The 21850-nt window shown below is 39.9% G+C and overlaps 3 protein-coding genes across 3 annotated transcripts in view; all 3 read left to right on the plus strand.

Annotated features, from left to right (window-relative positions):
• Nucleotides 1-298: 298 nt before the first annotated feature.
• On the plus strand, nt 299-5295 carry LOC128381102 (FERM domain-containing protein 6-like). The gene is made up of 13 exons (XM_053341054.1): nt 299-370; nt 1375-1465; nt 1700-1779; nt 2060-2118; nt 2304-2541; nt 2619-2774; nt 3415-3480; nt 3556-3624; nt 3774-3952; nt 4420-4595; nt 4904-5035; nt 5136-5158; nt 5254-5295. Exons 1-13 carry the CDS (start codon nt 299-301, stop codon nt 5293-5295), a joined length of 1383 nt encoding a protein of 460 aa, XP_053197029.1.
• Nucleotides 5296-6078: 783 nt separating this feature from the next.
• Nucleotides 6079-11656, plus strand: ghdc (GH3 domain containing). The gene is made up of 11 exons (XM_053341325.1): nt 6079-6296; nt 6463-6753; nt 8017-8213; nt 8541-8735; nt 8847-8966; nt 9464-9761; nt 10003-10192; nt 10586-10657; nt 10772-10905; nt 11025-11113; nt 11201-11656. The coding sequence occupies exons 1-11, from the start codon at nt 6212-6214 to the stop codon at nt 11420-11422; spliced, it is 1893 nt and encodes a 630-aa protein (XP_053197300.1). The 5' UTR covers nt 6079-6211; the 3' UTR covers nt 11423-11656.
• Nucleotides 11657-17344: 5688 nt separating this feature from the next.
• kcnh4b (potassium voltage-gated channel, subfamily H (eag-related), member 4b) overlaps nt 17345-21850 on the plus strand; it is a 38646-nt gene continuing 34140 nt past the window's right edge. Inside the window, exon 1 of the mRNA XM_053340876.1 lies at nt 17345-17420. Coding sequence (XP_053196851.1) covers nt 17345-17420 — 76 coding nt within the window. The remainder of the gene's footprint in view (nt 17421-21850) is intronic.

Genomic DNA, 21850 nt, shown 5'->3' on the forward strand with positions numbered 1-21850 from the left:
TCAATTTGACCCGGGAGGACGACAGGAAGGTTAAGTGAAAATATTCACCAAATGACTTGAACCCAAACATATTCAGCAAACACTTCACTGCATACTGAGTACCTGTTCATTTTGTGAAGGATATATATATATATATATATATATATATATACATATCCTTCACATAGCTCACAGTGAATGCTGTGTCAGAGGTCATTGCATGCCCGGCTGCAGAGGCGTAAGAGGAGGGCTGGATTGTTCATTGTGGGACGGGAGGAGAATATATGAAGGGCTGAGATGCACTGAAGCCACTGTGGTCATGAGGGTGAAGCAAAAACGACACGTGTGCATCCTTCTGCCCAACAAGCAGCACCTGGAATGTACAGTCGGGGTGAGTAGCTTTCAAAGTCATGTACACTATTTATTTATTGAATGTTTTAGATCATAATGCAATATTTGAAAAGAAGTAGAGATGTATAGATTCTTAATTAAATTGGGCATTAACAGGACTTTTTGATTTTACTACTTTTGATCTACTGTTTTTTATATTCCAAAATGATCTCAAATTACCACCATTGAGTTGCAAATTCATGTGAAGCTATTTTATTTTGTTGTAAGGCACTTTGTATGAAAGGTGACACAAATAAATGTATTATTGTTATTAGTAGTAGTATTATCATTATTATTAGTATTATTATTATTATTACTAGTAGTAGTTGTTGCAGTAGTATGAGACAGTAAAGCTCATTAAATCCTACAATGATTAAACTTCCTGGATAAGGGTTGACAGCTTTTTGTAGGTAGGTGGTTCCTCTTTCTTATCTATGGAGCAAACTCGTCAAAGTAGGTGTTAACCTATATTGAAGAAGATTGGGCCCAGGCTCGTCATGAGGGGTTTAAATAGTTTAGCTTGGTCTGAAATAACTGGGTATAGTCACTCTTAATTGGCCATTACTTAGACATTATCCCTGTTGACTCTTGACGCAGTATTTTGTACTTACCTTCTGCCTCTTTGTGATGTTTATGTGGGTGTTTTTATGTTTTGTTTGTTATCATTTATTTTGGTTCCATATTCGCTTTTTCTTCTTGTCTTTTTTTGTCCACACATTTATTGGTTTGTCCCCTGGTGTCCTGATGTTGTTCTGTCTCTGTTTGTACACTTCAAAATCAATAAACAATTTTTAAAAAGAAGTAAGTTTTAACAACACTTTTCACACAAATCCTGACAGTTAAATTATTAAAATATGCAAAGAAAATCAAGTAATTGTAGATTTTATAGTATGTATCTATGGTCAGGGAGGGGTCGCACCACACAAGTGTCTGATATCCAATATTTAATAAAAATGCAGAGACAGTGTGATATCTTGCTTCTTGTTCTTGTTTGTGTTTTTTTAGATGCGGGCCAGAGGCCAAGAGGTGTTGAACAGTGTGTTGAAGCAGCTTGGTGTCAGTGATCTCCAAGTCTTTGGCCTGGCAGTTCTCAGAGGTCAGTAAGAGTGTGTGTGGGAGTTGGGTGCAAGGTGTTTTGAATTCATTTAATGAGGAATGCTGAGATTTAGGGAGACAGCTAATAATAAATTAATTTACAGGAACAAAGAGAGGATAGAAAGTCATTCACCTCTCAGTGTAAGCAAAGGAGGTTAAATCACATTATATAAACTGTATGTCACAGAACTTAATGTTTCCCATGTTCATTTTATGTGTCCATTTCTTCCCTCAGATAATGAATACCTCTTTCTTGATTTGGAACATAAGCTGAGCAAGTACTTTGACAAAAGATGGAGTAGAAGATCTTTGATGGTGAGTTGTTTTCTCTCAAGTGTTTTTGTAGTGTTGAATTAAAGCTTTGCACCCCCCCCCCCTTTTTTTTAAAAGATGTACATTGGCAAACAGTGATAATTTATTGTGTATTTTCTCATATTAAAAGGATTGAATGAGATTTATAAAATCTTGTTAATCTTACACAAACTGTTTCTTTAACTATCTAGACAATGGAGATTATGTTCAGAATGCAATTTTCTCAAATGAGCAATATTTCTCTTTGACTTTGTTAATATGTCTTTATTTTCTACATTTACAGGTCCCATTCATCTTGTTTCTGAGAGTGCAGTATTATGTTGAGAGTGGGCAGCTAATAATGTGAGTTATTTCTCTTCCTGAACATATACAAACATGAACAGTCTTCCCTCCCTGCATAACAATGTGTGAATAAAGTGTCTTACTGTCACGGATGTATTTAGAGAGACCTTTTTTCATAATGAGCAAAACTCTCCATGAAACAGAGACTCTCTTTTGTGATTCAGTGTCTTATTTGGTTGTTTCAGGAGCAGCAAAGTGCAGCAGCTCTACTACAGGGAGCTGAGGCAGAAGGTGCTGTGCTCACAGAGCCGCCATCAGGAAGCTCTGCTCTTCCAGCTGGCAGCGTCTGCGCTCCAAGCTGAAGTCGGAGATTTGGAGCAGAGAGAAGGGAGTGATGAAGAAGTGGAGGAGGAGGGAGAGGAGAAAAGACAGGAGCAAAAACACAGACATTACTTTCTTGTTGAAGATTACTTTCCCTCCTGGGTAAAACAGAACTTTCAGACCTAACATTATAAATTATAAAAAATATTTGACATGTTAACATATGCTTGTGCACCCAGATGATTAAGCGTCGTGGGAGAGAGTACCTGCTCCAAAATAGTCCAGTGTTACACTGTGAGCTGAGAGGTGTGTCTCACAGCCAAGCCATCCTGCAGTTTATAAAAGATGCCAGCAGCCTGCAGGATGGACCAGTCACCTTCTACAGGATGAGACAGGTCAGACTGCACACATAGTGTCCATGTTTCTAACTAAAGGAAACCATCAGAAGAAGAGTTTAAACTGTGAAGATGTTTGCTGCTGCTGATTTTTTTTCTTTTTTCTATGTCAAATGATATTTCAGACATCACTGGCCTGATTTTGACTGAAGAGATTAATAATTTACTATACACACACTATTCTGGTGTTTAAAATGTTGTAAGTGTAGATGTCTAAATTTGTTTTTTAAAGATCCAATTTCACTAAAAATCTGAGAAATTGTTACTGATTTGACTGAAATAGAATTATTTGTGTGTGGGTGACATGTTTGATTTTTGTGTGATTTTCCCTTTAATTTTACTCCCATGATTATGAGGATCTAGCCTGATATGGAAATATCTCAACCTGGCAGCTCATCCTGAGAAGACGAATTATGTTATCATGCTTATATTATCAGCTGTTGTTCCTCACTTTCAATCACTACACTATGTTGTGTTATTGGCGAGAAGCTTATGAGAGACACAAGTGATTAAAGATGCGACAACACACACTCACACAAATTGCTCCCTCCACATCTTGAAGGAATCCATCTGCTGCATCACTGATAATATGACTGAAGCTGGTTACAGTCACCTTCTTCTTCTGTCATTTCATGTTCAGGGGAAAAAAGAGCTTAAATGTTCAATCCTTCTTGGTGTTACATTGAAAGGAGTACATATTTATCAGGTGAGTCTTCCACAGTGACTAATAAAGTTGAGTGTGTATGTATTACAAATGTGAACTCATTAGATTTTTCTTAAGGAAGTGGAGGGGAAGCAGTCTCTGTTGTACGATTTATCCTGGACTAATATAGACTGCTTGACTTTCCAGGTTAGTCTCAAAGACCATTGTACACATACACACAGATACACAAAGACAAGCATACATATACAATACAACAATACACTCATCTTGCACATTGCCACTCATCCACCACTCTCTCTTTTTTTATTCTTAACTTTCTCTCTCTTATTCTTCAGGGCTGCAGGTTTGAAATCCATGCAGTAGGCTCTCTGTGCCTCCCCAAGCTGCTGTATTACACTCATTCAGCTTTCCACTCCAAACATGTCCTGAAGCACCTCTGCGACAGTCACAGACTCCACATGAACACCAGAGAAGCAGTCAGCTACATCCAGCAGCTGGAAGCCATGCAAGGTCAGCAGCCTCATTTTTAACACCACAGGGCTTTCCTTTGCAAGAACTGAACATGTTCATGACTAATTCAAATTTGTGATCAGCTTCCACACGAGTGACCCAAATGTCCTCAAGAAATAAGGTAGCTCTATTTCAAGTTGTTGCCACCACAAAAACAAACCTGATTTCAAACTTACTGGCCTCTTTCAACAAAGTGTTAAAGTCATTTAAATGACGAAACATTATTGGAAAGTCTCCACTTGACAGCTAATCGAAAAATTTTTTGTCTCTATTATTCAATTATTCTTCACAGTTATTCAATAAATGCCAATTTAACTGAGCAATTTCATTAAAAAAACCATAATGAAGAATACGATTTAGATTTTAAAGTGTTTTTGAACAGAAACATGAAAACAGGATAATATTGGACTTTTATGTAAATCAATTTCTTACATAATCCCTGGATGTCTTTCTCTGTGCGTCTGCAGCCAGTCAGTTCTACAAAGAGGCCTACATCTGTGACACAGCACGTCTAAGACAGAGACTCCGCTGCAACAGCCTCACATCCTCTATGTCTGACTGCAGCCTTGCAGTGGAAACAACCACACACACCTGGACCATAGACGATGAGGATGAGGATGAGGAGGAGGAGGATGTCTATGTGACAGGTCAGCTGAAAGGTCAAAACGGTGCAGCTCTTGATGGTTTTGTTACTCTGTCTCTTAATACATGCCACTCAGATTTATCAGTGTCCCTTCCAAGCTTATAAAATCTATTTGAATAACATTAAGGTCAAAAGGGTCAACAGAATGAAGATGAATATTTAAGACATAAAAAGTTTAATTTTGTTAAATCAACCTTGCTACTTTGACACAGAAACATGCAGAAGCTAATCAGTCTAATAAAGCAATACATTGTTTTATTGATAGTATTTTTGGCTGGATATGAAGACACTCTGTGTTTATGTTCATGGCAGAGTTTGAGCTGTGTGTGGATGATCCAGAGGAAGTTTTTGTTGACAACCCAGCCGAGGTGTCCTGGCTGGCTGAGCTGCTACATGGTGTACCTGTTGATGGACGCATGGTGTTGCCCCCTTCCTGTTGGGAAGGTTAGTCCAAAAATCACTATAATGCAGTATCTAAAATAAGCTGTCATTGAGTGCTTATCAGTTCTATTTCACATCATTTTATATCCTCTTTCTCGATCAGCTGTCACCAAGGAAATGAAACAGGTGAGAAACTGCAGATCTGTCTAACTGATAATTGATAGAAGAGTCTTAAATCAAAGGTACCACAGTTCAACCAGTCTCCTCTGATCTTTGCGCAGGTTTTGAAGAGGAGAGTTGATGAGGGCGTTTCTGTGGACTAATGCATAGCCGGAAGCAAGATGGACATGTTCTGCCGCTCAGCACAAGACCTCTGATACAGCTGCTTTGATGTTCACATTATTTTACAAATGAGTAATCATAAGTGTAGGGGTCGAAAGATACTTGTGTAATAAACTAATTCTATACCTAATAAATCAATTATGGTTAATAATTACTGTTCATTTCAAGTGTAACATAAGCAGCCTTTAAAGCGACTCTTCCCTTTCTTGCATTTCACACAGCACTTTGAACTATTGTTATTACAATAGTACAACTCAAGTATGCATGTCTAACTTGGTGAATTGTGATGATGAGACATTATTGTAAAATAGATCAGATAGTTACACCAGAGGGAGGGATGGTGGATTTTGCATGACTCTAATATCTTTCATATTTTTTTCTATTTAGTTCTGTGTGAGGGGGATTTAGATGGAAAGTTTGTTTCACTCAGGCTACGTATGTCATCAGTTGTCAGTCAGCCAATCAGCGCAACGGGCTATTGCCGGGTTCAAGTTCTATGGGATGATTGATAGTCATGTTAACGATTTGTGAACGTTAACGTCATCAAGATGGTCCTTAATATCCAGTCTCAGTTTGATCTTCAGGTACCAAGAATTTTCACATTATTAGGTACCAAGTCGCAAATATCAGAGATTTCAGAAAAAAATGCAAATCTCCTAGTCGTAATACTAGTCTCCTTATCGTAATAGTACGAGTCTCGTAAATTACAACAACTCATACGTGCCTTGAATGCGGCACATGACCCAAACACGGAAGCAGCGCTAACGGCTGCGACAGTGAAAAGTTCAGGTTGCTGCGTTGTCATTTACACCTAAACTAAACTAAACTTTATTATCATTATTCTCACAAACATTTAAAACAGTAGACACGTTTTGGGTGCTATTTATTTGCTCCCAGATGGCTTTCTATCGGTTTCGCTTAGCTGTGGCGCTTTGTGTTGCGGTTTTAGCGGCTGCTGTCGCCTTTGTAGTTCACAATCAGGGTAAGTGGACTAAAAGATGAATCTGAAACTATGACATGATAAGGAAAAGTTGCTGTAACGGTGACATGATAAGACTATCAGCTGTAGTAATATTGAGTAACAGCGCCCTCACGTGGCTCTGTTAACCGCTGTTACGTTGCTTGTGTAACCCCGGTTTTGTCTGCAGGGATGCCGCCTCTGCTCCCCTCGGCCATCGGTGTCTGCTCTCTGGCCGGGATGGCGCTCATATGGAGGGACATTAGCTCGAAGATGAAAGGTGAAAGCAGGACCCTGAGCAGCCTTCTCAGCCAGTACCTGGCGGTGAAGGGGGTCGGCTGGCTGGGCAGACGGCAGAGACGGAAACTTGAAGCCGACACGCTCAACGTGAAGCAAGTTCAAGAGGAGACTCTGCTGAAGCGCCTGCTGAAAAACCAGCACACATGTTATGGGAGACAGTATGATTTTAGCTCAATAAAAGGTAAACATGTGTATTTTTAATTTATCTGCCTTATAACTGATGTAGGGTAACAACTTGCATGTATTGTACCACAGCTGTGACACTGATTTGTCCTCTGTGTGTCTGTGATGTAACATTACATACTGCTGTTACATACATACTGTGCCATGCTGAGAGTAGTGACAGCAGGGCCGGAGCCAGGATTTAAGGTCACAAGTCTAAACTCCCCCCAAATCCGCCCTTCCATCAAGAAAGTTTTGTTCAGGCATCAGACCCAACTGTATAATTTTCTTCTTGTTTTTCCCCATGTTATTCACATTAGAACAGCAATGATTAGTCAATTAATAAATTGCTCCTTTAGCAAAAAGAAATTGGTAGTTATCTTGATGATCGATGATTGTTTTAAGTCATTTTCCAAAATCAAAACAAAAAACAACCCAAATATGTGGGTCTGATATCATGATACTAAACTGAATATCTTTGGTGGCCGTAACATATCAAGACATTTCAGGTTTCATCTTTGGGAAACAGTGATCAACCCTTTTCTCCACTTCCTGATATTTTCTAAACGAAACAACTAATCAATTAATTGAGAAAATAATCAATAGATGAATCGATAATGAAAATAATCATTAGTTGCAGTATGATAGTGTTAATGCTGTGAAGGGGGACTTTCTAAAATACTCTTCAGGGGACTTATTTATAGCACTGCAACTACAATGGAGAGAACAAGTATTTGATACACTGCCGATTTTGCAGGTTTTCCCCACTTACAAAGCATGTAGAAGTCTGTAATTTGTATCATAGGTACTCTTCAACTGTGAGAGACAGAATCTAAAACAAAAATCCAGGAAATCACCTTGTATGGTTTTTAAGTAATTCATTTGCATTTCATTGCATGACATAAGTATTTGATACATCAGAAAAACAAAACTTAATATTTGGTACAGAAACCTTTGTTTGCAATTAGAGATCAGATGTTTTCTGTAGTTCTTGACCAGGTTTGCACACACTGCAGCAGGGATTTTGGCCCACTCCTCCATACAGATCTAATATTGTAGTTAATTAAATAATACAAAATAACTGTTAGTTGCAGCTAATCTAGCTATTATGTACAGCATACTCTGCCAAATTAAGTCTCTAAGTTTCTTGTCCATAAAAATGTGGGAACACTAACTAGCTATTTTAGAAGCTTTCAACTGGATGTCACAGTGTTCATAACTGAAAGCAGTTTTCACTCATAAACAGCGATCTTAAAATTAGCTGTTTGTGGTTATTTTTTAGACAGTGATGACTTTCGGGCACGTCACCCCATCACCACATACGAGGACTATCGTGAGCTCATCAAACGCATCGCTGTGGGAGAGGAGAAGGTGATCATTGCCGAGAAGCCGCTGATCCTGGCCATGACCTCTGGGACGTCGGGGGCCAGCGCCATGCTGCTCAGCACCAAGGACACCAACACTGAGTTCTTCCTGCAGGTGAAACCGCTGCTTGAGACTAATGAATATGTATTAAGCTACTTGAAGTCTAAAATGTGAAAACCCAACCTTATGAGTGTCTGGACAGTTGATAGTTTCAATGTCTTGTCAAAAATGTCCTCCAGGAAGCTGAGTGTTGCTAAAACATGTGTGTGGGGTCATCAAGTTTAGTTAACAATTCAGTTTTAAAGTTAAAGTTTGGCATAAACTGTTCTCAGTTTTTAGTTGCACTTCATGAGCTGAGGTCAGCATAATAGTTTCTTTCTGCTGTGTTGTTGTGCATGTAGAACCATGTTAAAGGTGTAATAATGTGTGTGTTTTCACCAGGGAGTGGCTGTGTGTTTAGATATCATGCGGCAGGCATTCCCCGCTACAGACAGCCTGCAGCGCACAACCAAGTTCTTCTACACACCGACTTTTCGGCAGTCAGAGGCCGGCATTCCCATCGGGCCAAACTCCTCCACACCAGCTTCCTCCCGCCACATGCTCAACCTCTACACCACCCCAGCACCCGCCTTTGAGGTGAGATGCACCAAGTGATTATTGAGCGTCATATCTTTGTCTTGCATAATTAACACTCACTGCAAATACAAAGTGATTTTTAAAAATATATTTTTTATTGATTATTTCCAGGTTCCTAGTGAGAAGGACACTCTCTACCTGCATCTCCTCTTTGCTCTAAAAGATCCCAGTGTGGGAACACTAGAGTCCAACTTTGCCTCCACAGTCTTTTATGCTTTCACTGCTTTACAGGTACAGCATGATTTATTATACAGACATTACTTGTGTGTCATGTGAAAATACTTTCTGTGTTACTTATTTCTGCTTTGACCTCTTCCATCATTCTTTTATGAAGTGTTTTTTGTGATAAGATGCACAAAGGGAGTAAAGAAGAAAGTAGAAATTCTGAAAAAAGAAAAAGCACAACATGCATCCATGAAGGTGAAATCGTCTAAAAATATAAATCTTTATGTTTCAGAAAATTGAGGGAGGCAAAAAAAAAAAGAGTAAATCATCTTAAATTTCATCCAACAGCAGCAACCTGTTGTTTATTTGGTGGAAACTCCTTGTAATATCCTTCAGGCGTACCTGGTTTGAGTCCCAATGGGACCCTGTCTAGTGAAGTGGTTTGAAATCTCAAGTGAAGCATCGAGCGCCCACTGACCAAAAAAGAAAAAGCTCTGGTAATTTGCTTGATGAACTAAGGATTAAAGAAGTAACTCCTATCTGATCTCCTCCATGTCCCGCAGGAGCGCTGGCAGGAGCTTGTAGAGGACATTGAGAAAGGGAAGGTCAGCAGCGCTCTGACTCTGGATCCAAAGGTGAGGGCCAGGCTGGAGGCTCTGATGAAGCCGGACCCAGAGAGGGCTGCTCAGCTCCGGGTCCATTTCCAGGACGGCTTCCAGGGGATCGCAAAGCGCCTCTGGCCTCACCTCCACCTGGTGCTAGCAGTGGACTCAGGCTCCAATGAGATCTACGGGGAAATGTTGAGGCAAAGCTACTGCAAAGGAATACCTTTCTACTCGCCGTTCTACGCTGCTACTGAAGGTTGGTTAGTAGGTTTACAGGTGTTTTTATGTCTTTTAGTGGGAATTTGATTCATTTTTGAGAATTTGCAAAAGAAAAACCATAATTTCTCCATCTAAAAAATCAATTAGTAGATCAATCAGTAATGAAAACTGTCACTAGTTGTAGACATTAAAAAAGGCATACAAGCATAACCTTTGCAAGTCACAAACTCATCTATGCTCACTATTGGCCTTAACTCTGTGTGTATGTGGCCCTGAAGGTCTCATAGGGGTGAACCTGTGGCCTCAGGAGCCAAACAGACGCTACCTGCTGTGTCCTCGCTCCATGTTTTGCGAGTTCCTGCCAGAGAGCAGCCTGGAGGAGGAGACGCCTTCCACTCTGCTGATGGAGGACGTGAAGGAGGGACTCAATTATGAGCTCGTTATCACTAACGCTTCAGGGCTCTTCAGGTCTGTGAAATGTTTCTTATTTTCACTTTAGTTCAGTATTCGTGGACAGGTTCTCTTGAATTGTTTCCATTTTCTTGTTGCCTCAAACAGGGTTAAGGTTAGGAAGTGCTTTGGGTCACACAGGGCAAATGTCAGCTGAGTGCACCTTTGTCAAACTGTAGACTATGAAATGAGAAGTTTTGTTCCATAATTGCTTTGTATCATACGTAGGTGTTTGGATGTTAATGCTGCTGTCCATGCTCTGTGGTTCTGTAAGACAATCTGTCATGCAATAAAAACTTGAAAATGCTCTTTAAGAAGTGTGCAACCTGCAAAATGTTTAATTCCAGGAACTTCATGAACATTTGATGAGTGGGACAGCTGCATAAATGAATGGTATTTGCTGTGTTACAGATATCGGATCGGAGACATCGTGAAAGTAGTCGGATTCCACAACCAATGTCCTATTGTTGAGTTTCAGTACAGGTACAGTTGTTGTGCATGTGCTGTATAACATTTTGTCTGTTGTATATGTCAAACATTCACAAGTTTCACAAGACAGACTGTAAGAAGCTATTCTCTCCCTGCTTCTTCAACCAGACGGGGACAGATGTTGAATGTGCGGGGGGAGAAAGTGTCTGAGGCGTTGTTCCTTGATGCGTTGAAGAAAGCTGTTGCTCAGTGGCCCGGAGCTCAGTTGGTTGACTACTGCTGTGCAGAGAGCGGCATCCTGGGTAATAAGCCTCAGTCAAAGCAGAATTTGGAATTTTGATATGTGTCTATGAACTCTTCTGAGTGGTTTGTCAGGTACAGCTTGCATTATAATAACTTGTTTTTTTCCATGGTGTTGCAGGAGATATGACAGGTGGCTCAGATCCTCATTATCAGGTCTTTATAGAGCTGAAAGGTGTGAGGAACCTCACAGAGGCACAACGATACAAGGTAAGACAATCCTGGCCAGCATCATCAACAGACAGCATGTTTTATGCTCTAGTTTGAAATTGTTATTTTAATCCTCCCTCCTTCCAGTTGGACATTTCCCTCCAGCAGGACTCGGCTGTCTACAAGTCCTTCCGTATCAAAGGCAGCATCGGACCAATGAGGGTGCAGCTGGTGGCGGAAGGTGCTTTCAAGGAAGTTCGCAAGCAGATGATGGCCTTCTCAAACACGTCACCCAACACGTTCAAAATGCACCGTGTGCTGCGCAGGAAGGAATATGCAGACTTCCTCTTGGGAAAAACGGTTTCCTGAAGGCAGAAGGAAGAGAAGTTGTGGAGAATATGAACTGTGTGAGGACTGATTGGATATAATGGCTCCAGTTTTTATATCAATGACTCATGAATGAGTTGATGAATTGTGCCTTTGAGACTGATAAACACAAAAACAGATCATTCATTATTGGCAAAGAAAAATGTTTATTTAACTGATTGTATTGTTGTTTTTTTGTAACATATTTAAGTTTATTAAAGTGAACTGTTAATCAGTTATTGTAGTTTTGTGTAATTCACAGTTTGGGACTTTAACTGGGTTCCATAAGAATCACATTTACAGTATACAGTACCAGGTAAAGTCTGGACACACTTTCTCATTGAGGGGAATTAGAAAGTATGTCCAAACTTTTTAACGGTCTTAAGATTAATCATTCTGATGGGTTGAAAACTGCTGGCTTGATATTCACTTTGGTGTTTTGATGAAGATGAAAAAAAGCTAAACATCTAGAGAACTATCTGCACTAACCTTACTAAATCTTGTAAAATGTCTACATTGCTATGTATTTTTATAATAATATTGTTTGAATAGACACCATCTGGTTTTATTTATATGGCATCAACACACTGGCAGTGTCTCACAAGTGCAATCACCTGTGAGGATTAAAGCAACATTTGGCAAGAATTTAGTCTAAAAATAAAACCCCTGCAGAAATCATGAAGCAGGGCTGCAGTGCAACACAGAATAACATCGTAAAAACCTCTTTGAGGAAAGATTTGTTTTATCTAATGTATCCGCTGTCGCTGAAGTGCCAATTCAAAACTAAAAAGTGAAATTAGACAGCCTAATGAGCAGCAAGCTTGTTAGAAACTGCTGATTAGCTAAATCTGGATACGAAAGCTTTTGATGTTTTGGTCTCTGTTGTCTTGTTTGTGTCTTCTTATAGAGAGTGCTCAAAGACTGTTGGTACAGGTAAACGCAGTGATTTCAATTTCCTGTAATCACGTTGTCTTTTTTTGGTACTAAATTTCTTCTACTCAATTAATACATTTATCTTCATTTATCTCAATAACCTGTATTTCAGATTATATCAGGCTGGGCCACTTTTTTTATTAGAACCTGCTGCAGTAAGCTGCTAAATTCCGCTAAAGCTGCTAAATGTCCTTGCCATGTTTCATGTTTACTTTTCATCATATGACTGACTTTTTCAGTACAGTGCCACACCTTTATTTACCACTAGAGGGCGTTAGTCAATAGCTATCTTTCTTGCTTTCTATTCTAGTTCATCAATTCACATTTTTTTCCAATCACTGAGGCCAAAACAGTGGCTTCTTGGTCATTTTGCTGACTTTTAATACTTTCAACTGTTTCAGCTCATTGTAAGTAAACCCAACATGAAACAGTTTAACAATTCTCCACATTGTAAATTCAGGAGACGTAATTTTTAACTGCAGTCATTTTGAAATCTGGAATCAATTTGAGTATGGACTTGAAATATTTAGAAACATCACTATCATTAACAGATTTTATGAGATATATGATCGTACAGAAGTTACAATCTGTCAATATTTAGTGCAGGATGAGGCACATAAGTAGCTGAATAATGAATAAGACCAGATCAGAGTTGACCCTGTCTTGTGTGTTTTTGCAAGACAGGCTTCTCTCCATCAGGTCTCTCCGATCACAAAGTGGGCTAATATTTATAGTAACGTCCCATTTCAGCAGAGATTTGACACTGTTCCCAATGTATTTGGGGTTCATAGTGTGATCAGACCAACACAGCAATGAGGAGAAAAGAGCTAAACTTACCTTCATTGAAGCTCAAACCAATCAAGCTTTTTCATGAGGCTGAGATGGTGTTTTCCTCCCAAAAGGTTTTATACTGATTAACCTGCACTTACCTGAAGATGTGAAACTCTAGCACCTTACTGATGCCAGGGTTTAGTTTCAGTATCCTTGAGCACAACACCAACTAATATCAACCTTGTATAACTCCCCATATACTCAGATGGTTCTGGATTTTAAGTGCAGTGATCTCTTATAGCTCTAAAAAGAAGTGAAATTGATGATGATGGCTATTCCTTGCTATTGCATCAAGAAAACCTTAAAAGAATTTGAACCCGAGGAAATAGATAACACACACATCATCTATACTGAAAAAATAAATACAACAGTGAAACACTTGATCTCACAAAACCTTTAAAAACATATACTGTACTGAAGACATAAAAAATCCACAAGGATGACATTAGCTTATTTTCTGAATTTGTGTCTATTATTTTCATTTGTGTATTAAATAATTAAAAAATAATAATAAAGAAGAAATGCAAGGCACTCAGGAATGTGCATAAATGTCACATTATTGGGCTTTTCCCAACAAAACCAGCCTGAGTCCTTCACATAGAAATCAGTCCACAGGCAGTAACAGGCAATTGAGGAAGTCGGGGAAGGTCTCTCTATCTTCTTTTTTAAGTTTCATTAAATCCATTCAAACATTGGCTGTAGAAAGTACAGTAGTAGTGTTAGTACATGTAAACTGCTTCACAATTCTTATATATAAAACACCTTTAATGATGAAAGTCTGCTTTTGTGATTTTATTGTGTATGATTAGTTTGGTTTCAGAGTTGAGTCTAATGACAGCATGATAGAGAGATCTAGCATGTTTCCACGCTTTCACTGTTTACAGATCAGCATTTTTTTCTTGGTGGAGGTTTAGTGAGATGGTGTTTATCTTCCTCAGTCATCCACACGTGCTTCAAGGATTTACAAATGCATATAGACACACACATACATAGGCTCTGAGCCCATCTGCTCCAGTCACAAGTTAATTCAAAGTAAACAGCAGAGATTTGAGAATGACAGGCTGATTTCTCAATGGAGACGGGGGACGTGTTTAATTGAGAGAAGGGATCGGGCACATTGAGTGAATGAAGATGGTGACAGAGCTTAACTATCTCACAGTTTAAGACTGGATTAAAGTCAGAAGTTATTTCAAATCCAGGCTGTGGGTTTTCACTGAAGGTAAATAATGTACCTATTTATAAATAGACAATTCCTTTAAAAATTCCAATAGATTTTTTTTATTTTCTCAATTTAGATTGAATTAAATCCCTCAAGCTGTACCTCCAGTAGATTTAAAGTCCACAAACACAAATCCAGTTCCACGGTTCATCCTTAATAACTCCACTGTAATTTACTCAGTCCAGGTAAATGCCAGCACTCCCCAAGGAGCTGAGAACTGTGGGAAATGTAGTTGGGGTAATATTTCATCCGGCCGTCTGTGCGTCACTCTGTCGTATTAGACTGCGGAGTAGATAGTGAGCATGTTTAATGGATTAGCCTCTTTATTAGTGACAAGGAGAGATGGATGAACTACAACATGAAAGGACAATGAGAGGCCATTAAAAATAGATAGCAGTGAAGGGCTGCCAGGGTTTGAATAGGATCCGAGAGGAGGAACAATACTCTCTTCCAGTCTGCCAGCCAGTCTTTTACTTTCACTGGCTTTTTTTTTCTCCTTTTTTCTCCAAATGTAGCTGTAAGGTTTAATTGTCCACCTTTAATCACCAATCACCTGTACAATATGGTGTTTTCGTTGCATTTTTAAAACACAAAAAATAGTTTTCAATATTGTTACATTTTACCACACAATAATATTAACTGGATCTACTCCATAAAAAAAGAAAGGACACTTCCATGAGTTGAGTTTATAAAACAGTATTTGCTGCCAAGACTGTCAATCAAGATCAAAACTAAACTTATTTATCACCCTAAAGATTACCATCTTCATTTCTGGCTGTAGGAAACTCCCACACAGCTGCAGCATCTAATCAGCTTTTCCAATACCAACATCCCCACTATACAGTTGCATATTGTCTGTTTCTTTTTTCTTGACTTTCAGTCTGCATAAACATACTGAGGAGATTTAAACATTCAAACCAACAGGCAGGCATAGAAAGACTCAAAATATTCAAGTTTCAAGCAAAGGATGTCACAAAGATGGCTATATTTTATTTTCTGAAGTTAACCAAGGGAACATAGCCTTACACAATTAGTTTTGACTGTCATGCTAATTTGAATATAGAGGTGAGGAGCTGAATGTTATATAGGAAAGCTTCAAAATGATATATGGTTGTTGGAGGATTCATTTGAGGTTTTCTTCTAGCTTCTGGGAAACTCTATACAACCGCCGCACTGCATTGTTACCTCCATCCTCGAGCTCCACATAAATCACAGTGACAAATAAGAAACAATACAGCTTCACATTGTAGTAAAACTCTTTCTCCTGCTGAAAATATTTTACCACCCAGTTTAAAAATAAGCAGGATAAACCCATTCTAAGTTAAGATAAGTTATGTATATCCCTAAATTATACCTCCACGTGGACCATGTTTACTCATGTCCTCAAAAAGTATCCCCTAACTACCACATTACTTGTTCAATTCATAATAATTAATATTTAATGCCAGTTACATTAATGTATTAATAGAAGAAGGTCATGTTTCCACCATTACTATTAAACCTAATGAGATTAATATTGACAGATTTCATTAAAAATGGAGATGATGTGGTTTTAAGATAAACAATTGTCTCTGTTCCTGTTAAGCATCTGCGCTCTCCAGAGGTCTTTCCCTCGTTGGCTAAACTGTATTGTTTACTTGGGTCAACATGATTTAAGACACAATGTTGCTTTGGTGTGTTTAGCATCCAGTCCTCATGAAAAACATCTCTTGGCTTATCCTTTTAATCCGCTCTTAGCAGCTTTTATCCTGGAGCTTTAATTCTTTCATGAGGATGCTGAAGGGTCTGGGAGGGCAACAGTGACCAGCTTCATCCAGAAAGGCTGAATGAGAACTGAAGTGAGACAAGTTTGAAACATACACTCAAGGAATGGGATTGTAGGATCTGGTTCAATAATGCTCCCGCAACTCTTCTCTTAGCATAGAAAATATGTGTAAGTCAAAAACATTCTGAATATTTAATTCCCTCCATTTTCAAGATGCCCCTGAAGTCCCATGACAGAGTAGCACACCAGCACACAGTCCAGCTGAATACACTAGGCTGCATCGACCGGCATGCAGGTAATCCATCTTTCCTTGATTTGCAGACATGCACACAAAAGCCATGTGCTGATAGTGGCACTATGGGGTGTAATGGTGCTGTCAGCTGCTCCAAAAGCATCCGCCCTCCCTTTTTCTTCCAACTCCCCCTTCTTTCTCTTTCTCTATACCCCCATCACAGATGGAAACAGGTCCCCACAGAGGATACCAGCATCTCATTGGCTGGCATATTACAGGAGTGTATGGGAGCAGGAGCGAGAGGGAGCGAGAGAGAGAGAGAAAGAGAGAAAGAGAGAGAGAGAGAGAGAGAGAGAGAGAGAGAGAGAGAGATGAGCAAGTGAGAAAGCTCAAGAAGATGCAACTACTGTGCCACAGCATCCTGACAGAGCACTGAGCTGAGGGATGCGGGAGCTGTAGACACATGCACTGTTCTTTGTGTCTTGCAGATTCCTCATATAGATGGAAAGCACAGTGGACTTACAATTAAGGATAACTTCCTTCACGTTTATGCTTGAATGATCTCTTTGGCTGAAAGGATCAGAATAGCAACAGCTGGGCTGACACATCTGAAGATGTTTGGATCTCAGCGTCACCTGGACTTGATCTCTTTTTGCTGACTGAGCAGCTGCTGGTGACTGCCACTCTTTATTTCCTCTACTACTTAAACAACAACCCTTCACACCTCTGCATTGTTGGAGTGAGCTATTTTAGTCCTCCCAGGCTACACTATTGCCTTTTGGGAGAGGCATCGCTTGGAGAAGGGTGGCCGCTTTTAAATGTGTGTCCCCGCAGTCGGCAGCGGACAGTCACCCTCAAAGTCTCCTGTACCTGGAAGCTACCTGCTGTGCCTCTGGGATGGTGTGACCACCAGCCAGCTGTTGGCTGTCCCACATCTGGGTCAAGATGCCGGTGATGAAGGGCCTCCTGGCCCCCCAGAACACCTTTCTGGACACCATTGCTACACGCTTCGATGGCACCCGTAAGTACAATGGAAACACTTAAACTTTAAAACTTATAAATAGAAATTGTGGTGTCCAGGTGGCTCAATGGTTTAAGTCCCTGAATATGTAATCACACTGACCTCAGTTGGAACCACCCTATCATTTTCTATCTTCTGTGTCATAGCTTCAAAGGGGGAAAATGTCCCAAATTTTTGTTTTTAAATATCTACCACTAGATCAGTAAAAGTCTAGAAGCAGTTCCATTGGAGCTGTCATCATAAAAAATAAAACTTGCTGGAACACAGTTGTTTTCTCTGCTAGAACAAAAATGAATCACTTTCAATATTGAATTTCAATATCTGCATATATTTGTTTCAGGTCTACAAAAACACCTCAACAGTAGTTTCACTGTGATGTAGGGAAAAGTTTGTTTTCATTTGTACAGGAAGACAAGAGCAGGAAACTAACCTTTGGAAATAATGTTGTCTTTTCACATTTGTTTCATATACAGTAGTTACTGTAGCTTCAAACTAGCTGCTGCAGCCATTAGGCAGTGCTGCCTTTTCTGCTTGGCTTGTGTCTCTTGTTTTGTACCTTGTGCCACCTCAGGGGAGGTTGTGGCTCATTGTAAACAAATACCGTGGGGACGTCTGTGTTTGCTCGTTTGTCGATTCAGCCAGTCATACCCTTTGCTATAGTCGCAGCAGGCTGAATGAACAGTTAGTCTCGTAGCTGAGTCTCAGTACAGTGGTAAACAAACACAGTGAACTGGGTGATATTACAATGTAATTGGATGTGTAATGCATGTAATTATAGTTTTGACTTGTGAGTCAGGCATTCTAATGAGGTGTTAGAGGATCTCTCAAGAGCTTAAAACACAAATACACATCACTCATCAGGAACTGTTTTCATATCTGAACACTGAAATCGAAAAGAAAAATGAAAAAGTTTGTGAGAAGAGAAGACACACATAGAATGGAGATGACGTAGCACACAGTTCAGCTGGAGGACCAGGGGTCATGCCCCCTTGTTGCATCCACCATGATGAAGAGTCCTTGAGCAAAACATAGACTCCCTGCCAACTCCAGAGGGCCTATCTCTGGTTGAACCTTCCCTCTGACCTCCCAGTGGAAGGGAACAAGCAACAAAGATTTCCCTTTGGGCTTAATGTCTTTTCTAATGTGTAACACCATTTGTCTTCGAGTCACATTAACTAAAAACTCTATTCAGTTTAATAATAATGATATTAATTCATCAGTTTCCCTCTTTTATTGTTAGGCTTATTCATTGATAGGAAATGATCTGGAAACATCTAGTGCTCATGTGAGTGCAGAAGTGTCACAGCACCATTGCAGCTGTAGGCAGGACATCTGAGCGGCATTTATTCGCTTCAGTGTATCAGTCTGTCTAGGCTCTCTTCCAGCATGTTTGTGAATAGAAAACCAATTAATTGCAATTTAGAAGCACAAAATTGAGAGAAAAACATGCTGGTAGCAGCAGGATACACATCTTTGAAACTACATGCTGATTTCCCCACTTCCATGGCCACTGCCATTCTCTCCTATAAGGCTGTGGCTCCTAGAGGAGTGGCAAAGTGCCCACAGCTCAAAATAGCTTCCTTCTTGTTGCCCAGGCGACAGGGTCCCGCCACTTGACATGGATGATGCTTGAACACATTGGTCTTTGAGAAAAGATGGTCCACTAAAGAGAAAACACTTGAACTTGCTTTGCAATCAAAGACTTTTAGAAAGCAGCTGGTCTCATATTTTAGAAAGGCGCTTCCTAAAACAAGTGTCATTGGAGATTGTGCAGTTGTTTTTCAGCATCACCTCAAACTGTCTTCAAGGTGGCAATGTTTTACAACTCAAAAACTGTGGCTGTATATGCAGTCCTACAAGTTTTGCAGAGTACTCTATGCTTCTTCAAAACAGATATTCCTCATGGTGCAAGATGCAAATCAGGTGTTCAGTCAGGCATGTAGTGTGAGATCTGCAAAAGCAAGAAAATTAGGCTTTTGTCTCTTGCACCTGCGTTTCCCATTTAAATCCTAAAAATAAAGTTTGTACAAGATGGAATTTTGTGCAAATTAACATATCAGTATTAGTTTTGAGAAGCGACTGCAACATCATTCAATGCAAAAAAAAATCAGTTTTTGTCATAGCAAATAACAACAACATAACAAAATGTACACAAATATGCATAGCATATCCAGCCTTAAAACATGTAAACAATTATGTCAGTCACATTTCAGTGCTTGAATAGTTTCAGTCAAAAAACTCTTTTAGATCAGCAGGACAAAATTAAAGCGCCACTGCAGACTGAACAGCCTTACCATCTAAAAGTCTCAATCTGTATCACGTGTCACTCCAACCTAGCCTTTGGCGATACCACTATGTACAGTAAATGCAATTTATATCAGCTAATTATTTATATAAACATTATTGTCCTCTTACATTTATTTTCCAGCATGTCCGTGTAATTTTGCAGATTGCTTCACTCTGCACAGCAAAATAATAGAGGCTCTAAAAGCATAAAAACTCATCTGTCTGCCATTATCTATTCTGTAGCTTCAAATTCCACCTTTGCCTGACATCAGAGGTTTGAGTGTAATTTCTCCATTTTCTGGCTCTGGGTGAGAGTTGTTCACGCTTTCAGATATTGATTGGACAGTGGCTGTGTCATGACCTCAGGAATAACATTTATTAATGCTGAAAAGCAGTCTAAAGTTGATTTTAATTTAACAGTTCCTGGACTGAGGAAATTACTTGTCTGTAGCATATAGACTCCTCCAGTGCAAGGAAAATGTCAGAACAGGTTAAGTCAGTAACCTTTGGCATAGCACAATATATTTCTCATGGCAATGTCAGCATTCCTGCTTGCGTTGGTGTGTATTTTAGTGCCTGAGCTCAGGGCTTTGTGTTTGACGTGTGTTTATATATTGATCTTATATGATGTGTGTCTGTAGTATGCTTGTTTGATCTATTGATCCCTAAAGGGAAATTCTTAGAGGTCAAAGGCCAGGGTCATTTTGCAGAACAGCACTCTTGGAACTGTATTTTTCTCCAGGGCATGTCGGCAGGGCAGATGTTTGTTGTCATAGAGGCTCAATGCCCAATCGTCCATTTCCTGCTTGCACCACCGCTATGCTGAGTCTGCCATGTGTGCATGTATGTGGGCATGTGTTTGTGTCACAGCATACATGCCTGTCCTTTACACCCATCTCCACCGCCCCCAGCTCCTTTACACGACCTCCCCAGCAGCGTTTCCACATTGACAGCAGTGCTCGCCCTGTGGGGCAGCGTAACCATGGGGCAGCTGCAGGCAGAGATAAGAGCCAGGTTTATTTTCCCCCCAAACACTTTTCTGTTAGAAGGCGACTGGAGAACCAAAGGGGAGACAGCAAGGACTGTCAGATTGAACCTTATGGAGCTCATTGTCGCACAGCTGATGAATGGGTCTTAACAGGCGGCTGCAAAGGCCAGAACACTGCAGCGGCAAACACACAGATCTCAGTGAATAACTGAAGCCATTTGTAAGGCTTCATCGTTTGCTGCTTGTTTTGAAGCCCTCCTGGTATTTACTGTTACAGGTGCTACGTGTGATTAAGACATTTATTTGATATGGGAAAAGACCTGTGATGATACTGTGATTGTTTGGAAATCGCATTGGTGGTTCCATCCCTGCCTCCTCCTAAATGTGTAAGCAAGGCACTAAAATATAACTCTGCACCTTGTATGACTGCCCCACCTCCTTTTGGGCATGATTGTAGGTGTAAGTGGGTGTGAGGCTTTGCAAAACACTACGCAGATACTTTTGTCACATCATGTTTTTAAGATTAGACGTTATCTACACGTGTCATTTTAAAGTTTAAAAAATGCCCTAGTTCATCAATCATATCAAAATATACAACAAGTGATTGATGATTTCTTACCACTCTCCTCATGCCTCTTTACCAGGCCATGTGACCTTTATCTTCTTGCACTCACACCCATCTACCCCCTCTAAGTAATTACATGTTTTTAGGTGATAATTAGCTGCTGAGGCAGTGGCTGAGCCTCATGGGCTTCATCTGTCTTTCATGCACTGCCTTCCCCACACGACGAACTTGTGTGACATGGACACAATGCAGGCTGCTTGTGGTTAGCAGTAGCGTTTAGCATCATAATGTCAGATTACAGTTGTAGCAAGTCAGCACAGATGTGTAATTAAGAAAGCTGGCGCAGCAGACCGGCCACTCGAAGCAATATCCCTGAGAGGATTACAGCCTAAGAATTGAAGCATTGTCACAAACACGCACACACACACACACACACACACACACACTTACATAAACCATTTATCAAGTGGGGTCCATTTGGGCGCTGTGGTGCTTGTTTACATAGTTACAAGACAAGAAATAAGTATATAGAGGTTGAAGTTTTGAGGAAACAGAATAAGAGAATACATGTCAATATCTTGAAGGGGAAAT

Source organism: Scomber japonicus, chromosome 20 (assembly GCF_027409825.1).
Source record: "Scomber japonicus isolate fScoJap1 chromosome 20, fScoJap1.pri, whole genome shotgun sequence".
Taxonomy (NCBI): Eukaryota; Metazoa; Chordata; class Actinopteri; order Scombriformes; family Scombridae; genus Scomber; species Scomber japonicus.